This window comes from Dioscorea cayenensis, chromosome 5 (assembly GCF_009730915.1).
Source record: "Dioscorea cayenensis subsp. rotundata cultivar TDr96_F1 chromosome 5, TDr96_F1_v2_PseudoChromosome.rev07_lg8_w22 25.fasta, whole genome shotgun sequence".
In the NCBI taxonomy this organism is placed as follows: domain Eukaryota; kingdom Viridiplantae; phylum Streptophyta; class Magnoliopsida; order Dioscoreales; family Dioscoreaceae; genus Dioscorea; species Dioscorea cayenensis.
This window is the reverse complement of record NC_052475.1, coordinates 21,716,686-21,738,909: the sequence shown is the minus strand read 5'-3', so window position 1 is coordinate 21,738,909 and position 22,224 is coordinate 21,716,686. Positions and strand designations below refer to the sequence as shown.

The window sequence follows — 22,224 nt, the reverse complement described above, 5'->3', positions numbered from 1 at the left end:
ACCTGCAACAAAGCCTTTGATGTTCCTCAGAGTAGAGGTTATTACAAAGTCCTCTTCAAATTGTTTTTTCTTCTTTTTTAGTCCTTTTTTTTTATTTTGTGTTTTCAAATGGTACCTGGATTATGGTCAATATATAAAAGAATGAAATGGCTACAAGTCCTGATTATGATTTTTGAGCTGTGATCATGATTGATTGGAAAGTAACATGGACAGTATAGCATGCAAGATGGCTATCTCTCGCTTTTGTTTTAAGGAAATTATAGTGCAAGTGCACATCCATTTCAATGCATCATAATGTATCTTCAAGCACAATTTAAAAAATCAAGTGTTTCCAAAAATAAACACTGAAAAAATGAAACAAATTCTACTGAAAATTTTGTGAGATAGAATTTTCCTGCCTTTTGATAGAAAAAGAATTCGATTGAACTCATACAAACAAGATAATCAAACTCGAAACAAACAATTTAGATCCCATCTTACAAGAGATAATAAGAAAAGCTTATTGATCCATGTGACAAGAGCTCAAATTTCAGTAAAATCACACACATCATAGTTAAAATACAGAGTACAGGGGGTGGAAAGAGAACTGCCAAAGATACAAACAGAAGTTGGCGTGGTACATACAGCACAACCATAAACCAAGACATACAACAATATGTGCAAGCCAGTGTGAGCTTTCAAATTTCAACTACACAAATTAGGTATGCAAGCTCCAGTTTCCTGATTTTGAGGTTCTTTCCATATCCGACCAGTGACCCGCAGCTTTAATTCCTTCCTGTCGCCTCCGGAGAAAAAAAGTGCCATGTTTCGTTGGATTATAAGGCCATCATGGCTATCCCTGACCTTGCGATGGCTGTCTCGAATGCTACGTGGAGTGCCCTCCCAGATGAGCTTCCTCCCATTGGCACCAACCTCTAGACTGTAGCTGTAAGTCCTTGCCTCATTCTCATCTCCCATAAACCTAAGGAAAGCCATGTACACTGGGGCCATACCGAGCTGAAAAGCCTCAAAGTGTAAACAAAAATATTGCCCAAAACAGTGGAATACCTGTTCATAGCAATTTAAGGATATATCAGATGGAAGTGCTAAATAAACAAGCGACAAATTCGTGTGAAAGCTAGAAAATTAATTGCATGTGCCAGACCATCATCTTAAAACAGCAAAGTTTGGAGCATTGATCAGCAAAATTACGAAATGCAACGTGCATACTTACAGTCAGCATCCAGGTTGCATTTTCAACCTCTCGGGGATTAGACTTGACGTAGCGATGGTTGAATGTGCACCCAGTGTGCATGTCCACTTTGTGGTCATCTCTCAAATGCGCAACTAGGGAAGGAATGTCACCAACAACAGAGCATTCAGACCCAGCATATGGACAGTTGTATGGTCTGAAATTGCACTGAGCTTCATGCTTGAGCTTGCTGTAATATGGAAAGATCTCGGGACATCCCAGCGAGTAGTATTTGCAAGGAAGTTCAAGTGACTCAGCAACCTTTTCCAATGCTAAACACCTGATATCTCCTAGCTCTTGTCGACAAGTAGGGCAACGATTATGCACTCTTGATTTACAGGTTGAACACAGTGTATGCCCATTATGACACTGTGGAAAGCATATGTTTGTCACACAAACTTGAAGAAAATGCAACCTTTGTAAATCAAATAATGACAATATTTTTGGATGGTTCATTCAGACATCAAGAATATGGCTAACCATGCTAATCTAAAGAGAATTAAATTTCTTATGAATGTGAAAGCACTCGTGAATATGCAGATTGTGTTTCTTATAAATAAAATTCATAACAATGCAACAATTGAAAAGCTTGCGGATATTTCAGCTCAACAATTCACATTACTAACAATATTTTCAAGAATGAATCCAAATGTATCTATAATGATAGCAAATAAATCCACTTCATGCGGATAGGTAACACTAAATCAAAGAAACATAATGACTAATTAAGCAGTAATTCTAATAACTCTGCAAAGTTCCAACTCAGTAGATAAACAGTAGCTATTAACCCTCACTCACCAGTCAGCTCACCAACCAAGAGTGAGCAGACTTTTACCAGCCACCAGTGTCATGATTAAGTCAAATCCCAAGAGAGGCCAGCAGCTAAATTTGTTTCATTTTTTTTGTATAAAAAAAAAAACTAAGGTGTGTGATCCTATGTAATAAATAAGAATAAGATTTACGGTTAACAAATGACAACTAAAACCCAAAATGGTTGTACTAGTGATTGTTGACTATTTAAACAAAGGAACAGTTAACTGTTCATTCTTTTGTATAATCGACGGAACATATGGAACTATTAACCATGTAAATGGGCATATAAACCATTTAATTTAAGGCAACCCAACCTGTTCTCAGTTAAACAACATACTAGGGAAAATTCAATGCTAGTAAGAGATACCTCTTTTTCACGTTCTAAGTTATATTATTGAGTCTCTTATTAAGCATTAGAAATTCTACTCTGCTTGTGCATGATGTGTATCTTCACATGTAGTCCTCATAAGTGTCAACCGAGGTTGTCATAGGCATAAGGCGCATCTAGGAGCAAGGGGGTCCTGGGGCCTAGGGGCAAGGCGCAGGTGCGCGCCCGATCGACACTAGACGCACCAGTCACCACTAAAGAAAATTGAAAAATAAAAAAAAAATTGTACTAAAGATTAATTTGTATTAAAGTTTTAAAATGTCCTAAAGATTAATATCATAGAAGACAATAAGACATTAGAAAAAAAAAGTACATAATAACATGCAAAATAATCTTCAAATGTTTAATAGTTAATACAAAATGCGATAATACGATATAATGCATGCATCGAGTCCAAATCCTAACTTGTATAATAACATCTAGATTTTAGTGATTATCATCAAAATCATCAAGTCCATCATCATTATCATCACTACCAACGTCATCAATTTCCTCTTCAAATTTATAATTCTCTTCATCTAAATAATCATCACCAAAATTTTCTTCCTCATCATCACCATCTCTAAGAATTAAGAATTAAGGGGGTTCTCAAACTAGTAGGTGATGCGCTATCTTTCCCCTTCGATGGCCTAGAACTCGAAGCAATAAAATTTATTCTTTTTCCTCCTCCTCGAGTATTGTATGCGCTTTCATCAACCCCAACAACTCTTTCAACCGCATCCCAAGTAAGGTCATCATCACCAAATACTTGATCTTTGTCTCCTTGCTCTTCATCTAATTTACCCATCAACCACTCATTTGCCTCATCAATTTCAGTGTAATTAAAAGCGCTAAGCGCACTTAAGGAGCTAAGACATTTTATTGCCCGATGTGAGAGGCGCCACAAAAGGCGCTCGCCCAAACAAAGTAAAGCGTTAGTTAATATATATATATATATTACATATATATATATATATATCTAATTTTTAGAATAATTAAAATCACATGCTTCCACCAAAACACCAACCTTGTTCCATCTTCATCTTTTTTTCTTTTTTTGTTGTTGTATGCTATCCTTTTTTTTTCAGACTTTTATGGCAAGTGCTAATTTTGCCACCTCTTCAAATATCTCTAACTGATTAGTTAATTCCTTAATTTAATCATTAGCTTTAAAAAATAACAATTATGCATTTAAATCTCCTATTTTTTCTCCTCTAAATTTATTTCTTTATTAATAAGTGTGCCTTTTTAAAACCACCTAATTTTCCTCCCTTAAATTTATTTCATACCTTATTAGTAACTGTGCCTATTTAGAATTTCAATAAACACTAATTGCAAGCATTAAATAAAAGGCCTATATCAAGAAAAATAAGACAGACGTGCCTTTTTAATGCCTAACGCCCGGCAAAAAGAGCTCGCCTAGGCTCGCCTCATTGAAGGCGCGTCGCACAGAAGGTGTTGAGGCGCTAAGGTCTCACCTCGCCTCGCCTAAGCACCTAGGCGAGCGCCTTTCTTGCTTTTAATAACATTGGTCAATATCTTGTAAAGAAATAGGGTCAATGCGTGGATTGTATGTGGGCCTTTTTTATTTTTAATCATCAAGATGTGCAGATAAGATTAAAAGTTAAACTAAATATTTAGGAAATAACCAAATTAATCAAGATGTGCGGATAAGATTAAAAGTTAACTAAATATTTAAAAAATAACCAAATTAATTTGTTGATGTTATGGAGGCACGCCTAGGCGCACAACTTGCGCCTTGCGCCTAGGCTCAAAGGTGCGCACCTTTGTAACAGTGCCCACCTAACTCCTGTAAAGGCGCAGGCTGTTGACCCTTGCGCCCAAGGTGCGTCGAATGGTGTCAACCACTTCACCTTTTCCCTTTAGGTAAATTCTGTTAACTATTTTGGTAAATTATAAAAAAATAAAATAACAAATGCATGTGAAGCTTTGTTCACATTTTATTTGTCCAAAATAAATTAGCTTTCTCCCTCCATAGGTAGGATTGAAATCAAAACAAGCCCATCTTATATTCTTGTTTCTCTAATGGTTTTCTCACTAAGCTTTCTAGTATTAGCCGTCATATCCTACCGTTTTAATCTTGTGATGAGTTTGTTATATAAACATCATATCTCCAACAATGGACAGGCCTTGGAACGTCAAAGAAAATGAAATAAATAAATTATATTGCAGAAGACTAAAAATGTCAACACTGAAATTTTATAGGGGCTTTGACAATGTATAATCATTAAGAGAGATGCAATTCTCCTCTCAACGTTGCCATCCATAGGTAGTCAGTGACCTGTCCTGGCTTCCATAGAAATCACAAATTTGTTAATAATAACTTTTTCAAGCTAAAGACTACTTATGATCAGAATGACAAACTACCAAAAAATGCAATGAGAACCTAATTGGCCTACTTCAATACATGAGTTTTATGAATAAGACTTTCTGTAGAACTTATTAAATGCGGCAATCTTTAATTCAAAAATCATTTTAAACCAAAAACAAATAAATTAAGTTTGAACTCCTAGAAGCTGAGTAGATTATTTCATGATTTCAAAATATCCCATTAATAGGTTTTAGTTTTCATTTCAGGTAATAACAGCTTGCGGTTCATACAAGAAAACAGTAGGTTATACTGATGTGCTTTGGAAGCAGCAAGAAAGATGACCCAAGAAGGAATTGGAAAACATTATATTGACAATTGACTCATTCAAATGCAGAGGATTAAAAAAAATCAAATAGATAAGTTTGAAAAGCAATGAGTTTCCACTCACAGATTATGAGACACATCAGACTTGAACATTAAGAAAATAACAATTCCAGACTATATAAAAATTATTCTGCAATCCAAATTTATCACATCAACAGATATGTTGAACAGGGTGCTCCAACAAGAAGAATTAAGTCGTCTAGAACAAAGTGAATTCAATAGAAACCATCAAGGAGAAAACACCATTACTGCATCAATTCTATATATATATATATATATAAAGTCCTCAAGGAAACACTATTACAATAAAAATACAAAATTCAAACGTCACAATGAACTAAGTTTTAGGAAAAAGCAAAAGCAAAGAAAAAATAGCAGATTGGTCAATGATTTGGGAGAAAAATAATTGAATTCTACACTAGCATTAGGCAGCAGCCGTTGACATTTTACTCCATTATTATGACTCTCATCTGGAAACAATTGAGCGAATACCAGAATCTGAAGTCTTTTTATTTAAATGGAAATTCACACGAACAAAAAACGTATTGTGCGGTTACTAGTAAAAAGATGGAATACCTATGTTTATTCAGATGCCAATCAAAACCATGGAGAGGAATTACCAAACAATTTTAAAAAATCCAACATTTAAATAGATGATTGCTTCAGATCCCAAAATCAGCTTTTCCCCAATCTCATCCTCAATAAATCCTTAATAAATCATAAAACACAATAATCGAAGTAAGACTAGCCCAATTAAGAAACCGTTTTTATACCATGAATTCTTCGGATCCTCCCATACAATAACAACCAATCTCAGATCGGTAACATTCAGCAATGGGTAACAGTCACATTGACACCAATTTCCTCATTTTATGCCAAATGCTTCCAGATCATCAGATTCCTCATAAAAAACCCCAAAATTGGAATCAATTGCTCAACATCAAGAAATCATAAACCCTAAATAGGCTAAAGCCACCACCTTTAGCCTTAACATCCCCATCCATTACGACAAAAAACCAGAACAAACAAACCAAATCCCATTTTACAAAATGAATCACAAGATCGGGATCCAACCTGATGAATCGGAGGATACATGGAATTAGTACACACAGGGCACTCCAACAACTCATGCACGCTAGTCGCCGGCGGCAACCCATGCACCGCCCCAATCCCAACCCCTCCGCCGCCGCCGCCGCCGCCGCCGCCTCCGTTACATCCAGCCGACCCAATCTTCACGAATGGGTGATGAACACTCTCCTGCTCCTCGTCATCGATCCCATGCGACGATGGGATGCACTCAATGCTATCCAAATCCATTCAATTCATACAAAATCCAAAACGCCAACAAGGAATCCACTCCCCCCCCAATTCCAAATCTCACATCCCTCTCCCCATCCCACTCAAGGATCGAATTAGGGATTGAATGGCGAGCGAGAGAGGGAGAGAGAAGAGATCGCCAGAGAGGAAAACCGCCACCCTTGTCTTTGTGTTCGTTGCTTTTCCTTTTTTTTCCCCTTTTTCTATTCTCGTCCTTCTAAATTTTTTAATTTTATTTTTAGTCCTTCTCGCTTTGAAACTTCTTCGCTTAATTTAGAATAATGTTTTTTTAAATTTTTTTTTCATATATACTCCTGTAAACTTTGGAAATTATATAAAAAATTTTAATTTGGTATGTTGACAGTTGACCTTAGGTCATATTGGTTTTTATGAAATTATTCATTTCTTGGGGTAACTTCGCAAATTGGACTCGGGAGAAGTGTTGGTTTTTGACCGTAGATGTGCCTCAAGATTTGGTTTAGAGTATAATCTCGAGACAATCTAACGGTGCAGGACAGAAGTAGATGAATACTTGTTTGAATACTTCGAAAATTGTGGGGGCCCACTGTGGAACGAATGTCGGGAAGGTGCGTGGTTGTTAGCGATAGTCACAAGTTGGAATAATAATTAAGCGATGTATATCTTTAATTTATAAGATTATTTTATATTTTTAGAATTTTACTTGATTTGAGTTCTTATTTATTTTTAAATTAAAGATTATTAGATTTATATGCAATTATTGATTATTTTTTTTAGACAAATTGATGACAAATATTTTTATTTTCTTGCAGATTAACAAGATAAAAAACTACTAGGCTGTGCATTGATTTCTATTATTTAAAATTTTACTAAATTTATTTTTGAATTTAAAAAAAAATGAATTAGAATTTTCCTTTGAATCAAATCAAAATGGTGGCTTGCTTGAAGGGGGAGTTTGTGAGATGCCATCAAAATGTGTGATTTATTATCATCATTTATTTCTGGAAATTTTTATTTGAAACAAATTTTCTAATGATAAATCATGTATGGAATGATTCAATAAGTTGGCATAACTTATAATTTGAGACATTGAATAATGTGAATAGCTAAGAAAGAAGGAAAAGGAAAAAAAAAAAAGGAAATGTTTTTAATACATGTCCTTTCTTTTGTTTACCCATCTTATTCTCTCAAACACAAAAAAACTATCTCCATTGATGTTTTGTATACAAGTACCATATATAAATACACACACACACACACACACACACGTATATGTCTGTATGTATGCAAAATAAAAAGAATAATAAAAAAAAAAATAGAATACCCTATTTAGTCCCTCTAATATAGTTAATTTGTCATTTGGTCCCTTTAATATAATTTGCCCGTATTTTAATTTTTGAAAAATATAAATCTAATTCTATAATATAATTTACCCTTAAGAGGTCCCTTTGAGGACTTACATTTCTCAAAAATTAAAATACTATAAACAAATCATATTAAAAGAATCAAAAGGACAAATTGACTCATATTAAAATGACTGAATAGAGTATTTAAAAAAAAAAAAATTCATGTACTTATAAACAAGGTTTTCATTTTAGATAACAGGCAAGATTTAACTGCAGCATAGATAAAAAGTACAAAATTTTGAGGTGAAAACAACATAACAAGACTAAGAAAATACCTTGAACAATACAGGACAGACTGAGAAAGGTCAGAAACTAATAATTTTTAAGCATTTCTTCTTCCCATTTGCTGCTGATGAAGATCACAATCCCATATCAATCAATTATAGGTTCAACAGTATTGGTGGTGGGTTAATGTTTGACAAATAATCAGTTCAATGAACTATCTGCTTCTCTGAGATTCTAAACAACCGAATTCGTACTTTCATCTGCTTCCAACTACTAGATAGGCCTGGTTTGATTAGAACATCTCTTGTGCCACAAAGCTCCACAAATACAGATAGTTATTCCTGAGAAGGAGAAGAAACAAGAAAGTGAAAAAATAGGACTGGCACATAGACGAGGAAGAGTTTTAACAGTTTTAATCATGAAATTTGCTTTCATTATCTCAGGTATTTCAAAGTAAATGAGTAAAGTTCAGCTCAGAGTAGTAATCCATGGTTTGTCTTTTATCATTGAAAATTCAGCTATAGATCTAATAAAGAATACAAGATGAGTTCACTGGAAGCATGATTTCATATTAGATCCTAATAATGCAGAACGGCATTCGTGAAATTTGAAACTAAACAAGAGGTTATAGTATACTTATCACAGTACTTGAGTCATGTTTTAGCTAAGGGCAAAGGACAATAGAAGCTAAGTGCGACATATGTTTATCAATTAATATTTGCTTCACCAAGAGAACATGTACCGTCATCTCGTATATTAAAAAATTTGCAATCAGCAAAAAAATTTCATCTGATGAGTGCCGCTAACAAAAATGAACAGAACTTTCACAAAATAAATGAGACAAGTTCAAGACCCTCACAAGAATTGAGCTGTATATCTTCTTGTTGATCCTGTGTTAACTCCATATCAGGGACCTCTTCTATATTCTCCCAAGGCTAAAGGAAATGAAAAATAAGAAGAGTAAATAGGATTTGTAGTTTGATATTTTAAAGAGAGAATGGTAAGCTTATCCATGATGTGATTGTTTCAGACCAAGCCATGAAAGAGGTCAAAACATCTTCTCATTAAAACATGAAAGTAGATGAAATTTAAACACAAAAAAGAAGGATAATGTCACCTGCCATATTTGCAAGAGACTCAAGAGTAAGAAATTGAGAAGCATGACTAGGAAAAAGATCTTTCCTGCCCATGCACCACATCTGAGATACCTGAGAAAGAAAAGAACATGTCGTGCATCAAAACTGAAAGCTGTTAATCATTGCCTCATCATGCTAATTTTAATTGTCAACACGAAGGCGAAAGGTTCATTTATTCTGAGGACATTAAGTATCCAACAAGACACACACCTTGAAAGACAGTGCAGAAAGTCCTTTTTAGAGCATTGTCTTGCACGGTCATAAACAACCTCTGTTCTTTTAGCCACATCATGCCAACTATATAGGCTTTTCATCTAAGAGAATAAAATAAAAGTTTAGAAATTTCATTTTGCCGGGAAGAGTCTGAATAAAATACTTCTAATTCCAGACTCCAGAGAACAGAAGAATAAACTATAAGTGGAATAGTAATTGACATAGAATGTAAGATAAATCAAATTCACATAGAAAAGTGACTTTAAAGGCCTAGATACACACTCTGTTATGCATGAGATGTGGATCAATAAATGGAAGCATGTGGATGGCTTTTTTGATAGCTTGCACCATGTCATATGGATCAGGTTCTGCAAGCACTATCATGTCATCTGGTAGAACCTGTCGTAAGCAACAGAAGTAAAAAGAAATAAGTTCATATAATGGCGTAAAGAAGTTTCAGACTGTTGCAGTAAAAAATAAACAAAAGGTTGAAGATCCAATGCTTTCATAAACTCTCCATTAAAAATAATTGACAGAATAAAGACCCCAAATTTCATGCCTCGGGGACACCTCCAACTTTTGTGCTCACAGTTAGCAATCCACAGCTAGCAGCTTCCAGAATGGCAATACAAAATGCTTCTGTAAGGGAACTGACAACAATCCACTCATAAGTTATGTGCAGATTAAGTTCAAATGATATGTAATAGATCACAATAACTTGATAGGTGAACTCTCTAGAAGAGAAAACAAATCCAGCCTCCTCTGCCAAATCTACAGATTGTGATATAAAGCTAATGAGCTTCTAACATTATAATTTCAACAGCAATTGTCCAAGTTAGACACCTTTAGGTAGGGATATATTGCACAGCCTCTTTAAGCACAACGCAATGAATTTAGTATATATAAATGATAAGAAACATGAAGACAATAATGAAAAGGGGCTGCATAGTGTCCACTCTAACAGAAGAATACATTAAGCTTTTGGACAAGGAATGCAAATAATGGCACAGAAGGCATACCTATTTAGAAATATATGACCAGAAATTAAGACAGAACGGACTTGTGCATGTGGAACTGCCCCTAACATGTCAACTCTGTCCTGAAGAGAATGTTTTTCCCTCATTTCTTCAAGACGCACACGTTTAGGCCCATCTCCTCCTACTATAAACCGAACCTTCATAAACATCAGTGTAAGGCAACAGATGACGGGAAAAGATTGAAAAAAACCAGAGCACATGAGTAAATAGAACAGGCATGCTATGAATCAATGGGCAAAGTAGAACTAAAACAGAAAAAAGTATCTAGCTAGGTCATATGACTTACATTTGGGAATAAATTGCAAACTTCTGGAATGACTTCAACAAGAAGATCTGCACCTTTCCGGTAGACCAATCTGCTTATCACAACTATGACGATGGTATCACAGTCAAGCCGCTTGTGAGCAGGGGTAAACATAGCAGTGTCCACTGCATTTGGAATGACAAAGACCTTCTCTGGAGGTATGCCAGACCGCAAGACTGTATTCTCCTTGCTGGTATGAGACACACATATAGCCTGATCTATGTCTGCCAGACTAAATTGCAACACCTTGTTCATGTGAATGCTTCCCACATCAGCAAAGCCATAGAGTGAGTGATCAGTGAAAACAACTTTGTAACCCATGGTTCTTGCATGCATTAGAGCTTCATGACAGAGTGTAGAAAAAGCTTGATGCCCATGAACCACTGTTATCCTCTCCCTTATCAGAATAGTTCTGATAATGGGAAGGGACAAATAAATTGTTGGCAATGTATTTTGCAGAACAAAAGGTCTCCAAGGCATATAATAAACTTTCAGACTGCCAGTCATGTATCGTACACCAGAGCGGTTTGCATATGAATGTGTCAAAACCACCACCTGCAACACCCATTTACAACACTAACTTAAACAACAAAATAACAATATTGCAGGCATGAAAGGACAAAACAGTCCAAAAAACTTTCTAACAGCAATCATTCATCGAGTTGCCGACAGTTATCACAAACACAAATCTAACCTTGTGACCAAGCTGAAGCAAACACTGGGATAAGTAATAGATGTGATTTTCTACACCACCAAAATTAGGATAATAAAAGTCAGACACCATCAAGATTCTATGTCTCAGCTGCTTGTCCATGGTCCTTAAGAGCTAAATTCTTGAACTAAAAGAGGACCTGTTTAACAGGAAGAAATGAAATTAAGAGGAAAGAAAGTGAAAAAAAAATTAATAAGAATAGTAGCTGACTCCAATAACAAGCACCAAATGTACATGAGGACAAGAACAAGCTGAAAGAAACACCTGAACCATATATACCTCAGAATAAGAAAAAAAACCTAAAAGAACGAAAATGATAAGCAGGATTCTCCACTTCTAAAACCAATGTCTTCTTTAGGTGAACTAGGCCTTCTCATTGAGAAACACAAGCATGAGACACATTAGAGCCATCTCAGCTATCTTCAACCTTAGCCCTCCTCCCTCCATTGCATTCAAAGTTGTCAACACTGAAACTTTAGATCACAAGATCATAAAAAGGGCAAAATGTTTTATCTGATTGACTAATTTCAATCAGTTGATACTTGATATTATCAAAATTAAACTAAAAATATGAAATTTCCAACACAACAAAACAAAACAGAATTAACACCATATAAGGACCAAAGAATGGCACCTTCAGAAATGGGCATGGACAAGCAGGATAAATCCACTGCTAACCCCAGAACCTTCAGTTGCAAACTTAAGCCTTAGAACAATTGGCTATCTTCACCCTGGCACCTGTCCATTGCCTTCGCACTGCCAACACCCAAACCCCAAATAAAAAAATGATCACAGAATTCCTTTTTTGAAATAAGGGCTTTAAGATAATCCTAGTCTCTAATGTTGTGAATAATTAAACTAAACTGTTAAATTTCACATCTATGAGAACTTGACTGAATTGGCATTCAAATCAAAACAAACAGGTTGCATCTGCAAAAAGAGGGAAAAAATCAAACAACCACCATGCTTAAGGAAGTCATGAATCTCAAGAGAAAACACAGAGAAACACCAAAAAGAGGAACCAGCAGCTCACCGCATCCATGTGCTTCAACTGACAGAACAGATCAGTTCAGAGAGAGATCAATGGATAGATGGGAAGCACAAACTTCAGGAATACCATAAAAAGTACATCAATTTCAAATGAACACATGCAATTTTTCACTTAAACTTTAAATTATACCTTAATCTTTTAGCTTTATAAGTTCAACATTAAACCCAAACTTTTACACAAAAGTCCCTCTCGCGATTTAACAAGCTGAATGTTATCTTTTTTAGTTGTTTTGCTGACCTATTGACAGAGAGAAATAAAGAGCAGAGCAATACATATATATATATATATATATATATATATATATATCTTTCTAGTTCTGTGACATGCAACATGCTGAACTCTGCTCTAATTTTGGTTTGCTCAAAGTCATTTGAATTAAAAATGGGCTAGGTTTAAATTAAAACGGCCATAATTGATTATAAATGATTCAAGCTCAAACAATAGTAAACCCATTCAAGTTAAGCATAATAAATAAAATTTGATAGTTAAGCCATAATAGTAGAGATAGTATGTTTTTTTTTAATAACCCTATGCCAAGATTTGACAGCTCAGGTTAGACTTGAGCTCAAGCTGAGGCCAACCAGTTTAAATTTTGAAACCAAACTGCTCCCCAAGTTCCGCTTGTTTACAGCCTGAAATATTTGTTGCAAGAACGATGGGATAAAAAGGCACACGGGATAACAAATTTTATAAATATATAAATGCGATCATGATGTTCTATAAGGAACCAAATACACTACGCCAAAATTGTAAGCAGCAAATTCTCAAACAACACGGCTAACACTAGTGGTAAGGAAACAGTTGACTATACACTCAGGACATTTTAGCCAACTGTGGTCCAATATATCACACAAAGCCAAAAGATTGATGAAAACAGAAGAAAAAGCCAATACAATACAATCAATGAGTAGCTGGCAGGAACAAAGAGATTACAATGCGAAAGGGATGAAAGGAACAAGGGGACCCTTTCATGGACTATGCTTGAAACAGGCACATTCAGACATCTAGTTGGCTGAGCCAAAGCCCCCAAACTAGAAGACATTGGGGTAGAAAGAGAAGCTCTATTAAATTTTAAAAAATTTAAAGGCTTTGCAAAATTAGGATTCAGCTTAGGCCTCCCATAAACTTTGAAGATTTTTTTTTTTTTTTGTTGATGAATAAGCGACAAACGCCCCCATTTAAGGGAAGTCAAGTATATGCATATTAATGTGAAATTAATATGTTATTATCTGTACCTTTATTTTGCGTTGGCTTTGAAATTTAATCTCAGGTACTCTCCGAAACAAACACCCTACGCAACAAACATGTTGCCTATTAGCTTTTTGAAGATTTTCTAAATAGTTAAATATATTTAAAACCAATTATTAACTAGAACCTCAGAACTAGTGTTCTCCATGATATAACAGCCAATTAAACAAATTCAACGGAAACCTAGAGATAGAGAAAAAAAACAAGTTCTGTTTCAGCAGTCACACCCAAAACCAATGCAGAATGTTAAATCAAGCCAAGCTTTCGAATCAACTCAAAATACATGAAAAGAAAACAGGAAAATTTCGAAACCCAAGTTTCTCACCGGAAAGAGAGGAATCAGAGGCAAGCCTCACAGTCCCAGGAAACGCTAGGATCAAGCCACCTCCTTCCAAACCCTAGAGAGAGAGAAAACAAGAAAAAGCAGAAAACTTTCAACAAATCAGAACTTCATCCAACAAAAATGACGCATAGGATACCAAATTAGGTCTTATATTCAACAAGAAAAACCCCAATAACAAACAATTTAATATAAAACACATCGAGAACAAAAGATCCTCACTTGAAAAGGAATTCAAATCAGGAACGACACTGAGAAACTGCGAAAGGAGGGAGAAAGTTTCAATCTTTGGCCTTCAAATGAGTCGCAAACTCTCTTGCTATTCCCTCCCTCCGCGTGGCCAACGAGAGGAATCAAAGAGGAACGAAAGAAAATTTAGAAATTAAAAAAAAAAAAGACATATTTATTTGATTTTGTCTAAAATTTCATGTTAGTCCACCATGTTATTATTATTATTATTATTTTATTGTTTTGAGGGTGGGTTTGAGGCATCTCTCAAAATTACCACTATTTCTTTATATCACTACGAAATTTTCAAATATTTATGACATTTTCGTTAAGGAATGCCAAACTAAGTAAGACCGAACTCGGGTACTAGACCGGTTCAGTTTAGTCCACAAAACTAGTTAAATAAAAAAAATTGGCCTTAAATCGAATGAACCGGCCAATTCAGCCATAAATCGAATGAACCAGGTTGGTTCACACGGTTTCAATAGTATGTTAAAAAAAAACCCTAATATCTATTATCAAAGGCGGGAGCCTGTTTGGTACCTTGCAGAGAAACACTTTCTCTGCAAAGTATTTCCTTGCAAAATTTTGATATGCACCTCGAATATTGTAATTGAAATAAATGTAAAATGAATAAGCTTTCCATGCAAAGTTATGATTATTCTCAATTTTACCCTTTAATAATAATGAAGTGAAATAAAATCATACCTTAAATACATGTTTAATTTTCACATTAATCAATGAATCAATGAGTCAATGGTTTATATACAAATAAATTAAGAAAGTTGTTTATCCACCCGGCAAAAGTAGGTATTTAACTCATGCTCTTCTATAATGAGAAATATGATTACTTGAACTTGATGATCCACGAGGCACGCTCCCCGTATGAATTATTAAAATAAAATTCAAAAAATTATAAGAATAACCAATAGAGATTGTCTTGTCCTAGGGTTTTGAAAAAGAAGAAACAGTCGAGGAGTTCTTGGCTAAAGTTAGAATTCTTAAAAGGTTGACCGGACAAAGAAAAGAATTTTTATTTTAAAAAGAAGTAACATTGAAATTTTACATGTCTCATATTTTCCAACCATGATATAGGTCATGTTTGGATTGGCATTTTTAAAATTCAGAAGTGTTTTTTTATAAGTTAAGCACTTCTGTGTTTTAAAATTTATGCTTGTATTGGCTTTTGGGCAAAAGCTAAAGCTGTGAAAAAAGCTGAAATACAGCTTTTTTGAGAAGCTGCTCAACAGGTGCTTCTCATAAAAGCACTTCAGAGAAGCTATTTTAGGTGTTATCTAATTACCATTTTACCCTCAACAAATACAGAAATTAATACACTCACTCCTAACATTCTTCTCCTACATCTTTCATCCACACAAAGGAATAGAAAAGGGAAAAAAGAAAAGAAAGGGAAGGAGAGCTTTGCGAGTGGACTCCGGTTTTCTCTAGTTTAATATACTTAATTAACTTTGATATCAAGCGCGTCCATAGCCTAAATTCACCTAACTAGTAAACTGCCTTGGTTTTAAAGGCTAAGAAAGAGCACTTCTCTAACTTCTGTATCAAACCCAAAGCCAAACAAGGAGACTCCCCCTCTTAGGATAAGTAATTTCAAGCATGTAAGTTTTAATGCACGACATGTTCTTTTCTTTCTAGCTAGGAAAAAGATCTTTCCTGCCCATGCACCACATCTGAGATACCTGAGAAAGAACATGTCGTGCATCAAAACTGAAAGCTGTTAATCATTGCCTCATCATGCTAATTTTAATTAGGATCTTCAACCTTTTGTTTATTTTTTACTGCAACAGTCTGAAACTTCTTTACGTCATTATATGAACTTATTTCTTTTTCCTTTGGTTGCTTACGGCAGGTTCTACCAGATGACATGATAGTGCTTGCAGAACCTGATCCATATGACATGGTGCAAGCTATCAAAAAAGCCATCCACATGCTTCCATTTATTGATCCACATCTCATGCATAACAGAGTGTGTATCTAGGCCTTTAAAGTCACTTTTCTATGTGAATTTGATTTATCTTACATTCTATGTCAATTACTATTCCACTTATAGTTTATTCTTCTGTTCTCTGGAGTCTGGAATTAGAAGTATTTTATTCAGACTCTTCCCGGCAAAATGAAATTTCTAAACTTTTATTTTTTTCTCTTAGATGAAAAGCCTATATAGTTGGCATGATGTGGCTAAAAGAACAGAGGTTGTTTATGACCGTGCAAGACAATGCTCTAAAAAGGACTTTCTGCACCATCTTTCAAGGTGTGTGTCTTGTTGGATACTTAATGGCCTCAGAATAAATGAACCTTTCGCCTTCGTGTTGACAATTAAAATTAGCATGATGAGGCATGATGTGGCTAAAAGAACGATGGCAAACCGTCGTTATCAACATGATGCATGTTAAAAGCATCCTGCAACAATTCTTCCATGTTATCTGGTCTTAAATGAGAAATTTGGTTGTGAGAAGCAGAGCTTGATGGACCTATAAATGTGTTTCTCGCCTTTTGAGTAGATGACGTTACACGTTCTCCATGGAAAAACCAACATTTGTAACCTTGAAGAATTCCATCACATACTAGATGTTCAAAAACTATTTGACGTGTTTGCCAATGAATATTCACACACTTTATGCAAGGGCATATAATTTTATCATCTTCACTTGAGTTGTCAAATGCAAAATTGAGAAATTCTTCGACTCCATCAAGGTATTCTTGACTCAATCGTGACTTATGCATCCAATTCTTATCCATTTCTGGTTAATATATTAGAAAATTAATTAGAATACTATAAATTATATCATACTTTGCCTTATCCAATAAGTACTTGTAACCACATCCAAAATTATAAGAAATGTAACCACGACCAAGATTTAACAGAAAAATTGAACTTCTAAGTTCATCACAAGCAATCAAGGGCATAACACTGATAAGATCAATTACGAATGTAACATTTAACAAAAATGCACTGTATTTGACTACTATGATATATAATATGAAAACTTAGGCCTAATAAGTATACACCTAGTTCAAGTAAAATGAACAACCAAATCACAATTGAATAACAATGGTTAATGGTATAGAAAGAAAGTCAAATTAAAAGCAGGGCAATATTTAAAAAATTACCTCAACTTTTAGGAACTAATCTTTTTCTTCTTGCTTCTACTTTTTCCACTGATCTCTCTGTATCCAAATCTAACACAAGATCTGCAAGTTATATAAATAGGTTATTTAGAGCAAATCATTATAAAATTATTGCAAGCCCATTATGAATATTTAGAAAACAAATGAAAAAAAAGTACCCATTATGGTTTGAAAACTGTAGTTGCATTTCATTGTTTTGTTTCTCAGATTTAGAAGTGCACAAATGTGAAAATTAAGGAAACCATGAAACAGTTGGGTTTGGCAAAATAATAATAATAATAATAATAATAATAATAATAATAATAATAATAAGTTTCATTCAACCAATTAATTGATTAATAATAACATAAAGAACATAAATAACAATAAAAACATGATATCTATCTTTCCCCTCAAATCATGAAACAAAACATAGATGAAAATGTATATGGTATATACCTTCTTCTCATCTGAATTTGATTGAAGTACAAAACATAAAACAAAACAATGAAATGAAAACATAAATCATGAAACCGCAAAGAAACCACAAAGAAGGATGACATACATAACTACCATAACGTGTTTGATTTATTGAGGAATTTACTAAGGGAAATGTATTGGGAATAATTTCATTGTTTTTTTTCTCAAATTTAGAAGTACACAAATTTATTGAGGAATTTGTTTTGATTTATTGAGTTAAATAATTCCCTACTTAATTAGCTTGCACATATCTACTGCTGCCCACATGAATGATTCCTTTAATAAGCCATCCAAACACATGGAGATATAGATATAATTAATTAATGATCAAAGCTGAAGCTGTAGCTGTAATATACCTCTTGTCTTATAGAATTAATTTTGTCTTCCACAAAACTATATAATTAGTCTGTCTATGGCTAGTATCATTGATGATCTAAATTCTCTCAAGTTCTGCTACTCCATTGTGAGCATGTGCATTAATGTTCTAAGGTGAGCAAACATATATATATATATATATATATATAATTATATATAAATTAATTAATCAATGTCCACTCACCAACAAAATAAAAACTCCCGTATGTTATCTACTAAGCCAAAAGCATGCAGGGATATTAATTCAATATCATATATCATATATATAGAAGCCCAACACATGCTATACTTTTCATTCATTTTCTTCCTAGATTTGCAAATCTATTTTATTGTTCAAAGAAACAATTATTGATTAATTTTAAAGACATTTTAAAGCAATAAAAAAAGACATAGATATCCACGTACTTGAGTCTGCTTTCCCAAAATAAACTTAGAATATGATTATATTTTTGGAGGTCATTATTAAAAAAGATAAGAGTGACACTTTTATCAATTTTTTAATGTTTGGTTGACAATGTGGTGTACCAAAATATGATCATGATCAAGTTTGTCAATAATTACTTCAAAAAATTTTAAGCTACATAAAAAGTATTTAGAAAAATTACATAAACATAACAAAGAAGGTTAACTTGTGCTTTATCAATCAACCTATTTATTTAAATCTAATAAATACACAATCAAATCTAAAAGGGAAATAGAAGCCATCCAATTGAGGTAATAGAGCAAATTTCTTTATCGCCATAAATTTTCAATCATTTTGACACACCATCAAATCTAAAAATAAAACTAAAATATTAGAATAAGCAAGTAACACATGAATAGAAAACAATCCACTCTCAACCATGGAACAAAAATTAAAAGATATATAAATCAACAAGTCTTTTCTTGGATGAAAAACAAAGGACGAATCACTAAATTTAATTGAATTTGTTGAAGGAGTTCAATTGGTAATTAAATTAGAGGAGGGTGATAATGGTAATAATTTTTATAATTTTTTTAGAAAAATTGCATACATATCCCAAAAGAGATTATAATTGAGTGTATATCCACGGAAATAATATAATCATATACAAGCATCTCCTTTTTTCAGATTTGTGAAAAGTTTCATGTGCAAATGCGGATATATGTACAAGTTTTAATATTTTAGTGTATATATATATGTAAATATATTTTTTTAAAATAATTGTCTTTAACTTATTCGATAGTGGGACTTCTTTGTTTTAATTAAAACTGACACTAAACAACAAAAATTAGTTCATGAGTTACCTGATCAATTTGAGCTATGTTTATGGGATTTGGGCTAAAAGTATATATTATATCAAATGAATGATATTATAATTTAAAACAAGAGTATAAATTCTCAATATATATATATATATATATATATAAATCAGGGGGAATAAAAATGATCTTCAAATAGAGTATTAAAAACCATGGTATGTATGCATGTATATACATCAAATCAGAGGACAAAATAATTTCTCAAACATTTAAAAAAAAGAATCAAAAGATAAAAATTAACTTTTCCTTCATAATAATCAACAATTCACTAGCTCATTGATTTATCCAAACCAAACCCTAGCCACAATGAGATACTAATCCCCTTATCCCAAACCCTAAGAAAACCTCAAATTTTCCCAAACAAATCCCAAGCAACCACAAAAACCGGACAAGACCCCAAAAATAATTTAAAAGAAAAAACTAAATCAACAAACACAAGTAAATGAAAAACACTACAAATAAAAAATCGGAAACAAACAACATAAAGGGGGAAAACCCCAAAAAAATTTTCGCAAATTCGGGCATCACACATCCTTTTAATTAGGAACTCACATACCTGATTAGCTTCAATGTGAGGAAAACCTAGAAGAAAATAGAGACAAAGGAGAGGGACCCAGACGGCGCCGACGGGGACGGCGGAGGAACGGCCGAAGATGAGAGAGCCGGTGGAGGAGGAGTCAGCGCCGCGGCTGAGGAGGCAGTAGCTGAAGGCGCCGCCGAGTTGGCCGGCGAGTTGGGAGATGAAAGATATAGGACCGGAGCCAAGGCCGAGAAAGCCGGAAGCACCAGTGAAAAGGCCGGAGTTGCGGTGGCCGCAGCCGATGGCGACGTTGGTGATGGTGGTGGATCCGAAGGTGAGGGTTTCGAAGGCGAGAGTGCCTTTGGTGAAGGAGCCGTCGGAGTAGGAGAGTTGGTAGAGGCAGTGGCCGGAATTGGGAGTGAGGAGAGAGCAAAGAGAGGGTCGGGGTGGAAAGAGAGGAAGGGCCAGCGCGCAGGGAGAGAGAAAAGGAGAGATATATACTAATTAATATATATTATTATTTTCATAAATAAAGTGAATTGTCTTCTTTAAACTAACATATTTTTAATTTGTTATTAAGTAGCGGGGCTTCTTGCAAAAAAAAGGCCACTAAACAACTTTTTTACCCGCGAATTTTATGCGAAATCCCTCCAAACTAAAATTAATAATAACTTACCGGCGATTATTCAGTTAAACCCCGCTAACTATAAATAATTTCCCGCATTTTAAAACATAAACGCCGCTGAGTGAATTTTTCACCCCCTTGCCCCTAATGAAAATATTTTCTCGTGTTTTAATCCCTCAAAGTCCACAAAATCACATGCCGGGGTTTATGCCCAAAAAAAAGCTGCAAAATGTAAAATATTAGCGGGTTTACGTAAAACGCCACTAATAAAACGCCGCGAAAAGCCTAATTTGGTGTAGTGATTTGTTATGTTTGTAGCAGTCTTCTGTAATAGTTTCTTAACTTAACCTGCATAACTAGACATTTTCTCCTTGTTATGCTTTTTGTGAAAAAAAAAGCACCGATTATTTGCAATACTGTTAATCATTCAGTACACTCTTAAGATCAGTGTTATGTTTGTTATTGTAGAAGAATAAGTCATAATGTTCCTGAATATGAGCTACTTATAGGAATGTGGATGAGAGATTTCAACATTCTGGAGAAATAGTGCACAGACAATTTCATCGAATGCTAAAAGGTATACACAAACTTGGAAATGATATTATTAGACCGGTAAATGAAAATTTTAGAGATGTGGAGGATTAAATCAAGGGCGATATTTGATATTGGCCTTACTTCAAAGACTTCATTGGCGTAATAGATGGAACACATATGGTCATTCTTGTACCGTCTTAGAAACAAGTTCCATTTATAAATAGAAAAGGGTACACATCAACAAAATATTCTAGCCGCATGTGACTTCAATATATGCTTCACATTTGGGCTTTATTGGGTGGGAAGGATCGGCACATGACACGTGTATATTAATGGAGGCTTTGAAAAATCCATCTTTGAAGTTTCCTCAACCGCCAGAAGGTTCACATTTACTTGAAATTAATTTTATATCTATGTTCTATGTTTCATTTCTTATTGTATTATACTATTATAGGGAAATACTACCTTGTGGATTCTAGGTATCCTATAATGAAATGATTTTTGGGGCCATACAAGAGTGACAGATATCACATTCCACAATTTACGATGTCTCGCGCCTTTAGGTCTCCAAATGAAATATTCAACTATCATCACTCGAGTTTGAGAAGTGTTATAAAAAGAACATTTGGAGTTTGCAAAGCAAGATGGAGGATCATACAAAATATGATAATTAATTAAATATTTAAAATAATATCTAAATTTGATAATTTATTGATTTAATTAATATATAATAAGTAAATAATCTTAATATTTAAAATAATATCTAATTTTAATTAATAATATTAATATTAATAATAATTGTAATAATAATAATAACATCAATAATAATTATTATGATTATAATTATAATCATGATACATTAAGTAATAATAATAATAATAATAATAATAATAATAATAATATCACATTAAGTTATTATTATTATTAGTGGAAATTGCCAAAAACACCTTGTAAGTT

General features: G+C 34.0%; 2 protein-coding genes across 7 annotated transcripts; both read right to left on the bottom strand.

The window, feature by feature from the left end:
- Positions 1–450: 450 nt before the first annotated feature.
- On the bottom strand, positions 451–6,638 carry LOC120261743 (E3 ubiquitin-protein ligase SINAT5-like). Its single transcript, XM_039269725.1, has 3 exons — positions 6,202–6,638; positions 1,214–1,600; positions 451–1,047 (listed from the first exon to the last, which is right to left on the bottom strand). The coding sequence occupies exons 1-3, from the start codon at positions 6,442–6,444 to the stop codon at positions 685–687; spliced, it is 993 nt and encodes a 330-aa protein (XP_039125659.1). The 5' UTR covers positions 6,445–6,638; the 3' UTR covers positions 451–684.
- A 1,394-nt stretch (positions 6,639–8,032) lies between these two features.
- LOC120260896 (phosphatidylinositol N-acetylglucosaminyltransferase subunit A) lies at positions 8,033–20,575 on the bottom strand. Of its 6 annotated transcripts, none has more exons than XM_039268474.1 (16): positions 20,145–20,575; positions 17,456–17,536; positions 14,318–14,425; positions 14,081–14,153; positions 13,743–13,798; positions 12,091–12,212; positions 11,736–11,929; positions 11,439–11,595; positions 10,727–11,299; positions 10,423–10,577; positions 9,963–10,053; positions 9,686–9,802; positions 9,401–9,504; positions 9,172–9,262; positions 8,914–8,989; positions 8,033–8,395 (listed from the first exon to the last, which is right to left on the bottom strand). In XM_039268474.1, coding segments are annotated over exons 8-16 (1,329 nt in total). In that variant the 5' UTR covers positions 11,559–11,595; positions 11,736–11,929; positions 12,091–12,212; positions 13,743–13,798; positions 14,081–14,153; positions 14,318–14,425; positions 17,456–17,536; positions 20,145–20,575; the 3' UTR covers positions 8,033–8,393. The 6 variants fall into 6 exon arrangements, with proteins under 6 accessions (XP_039124408.1, XP_039124406.1, XP_039124405.1 ...); XM_039268472.1 differs by lacking the exon at positions 14,318–14,425 and adding an exon at positions 13,883–13,938; XM_039268471.1 differs by lacking the exon at positions 13,743–13,798.
- Positions 20,576–22,224: the final 1,649 nt, after the last annotated feature.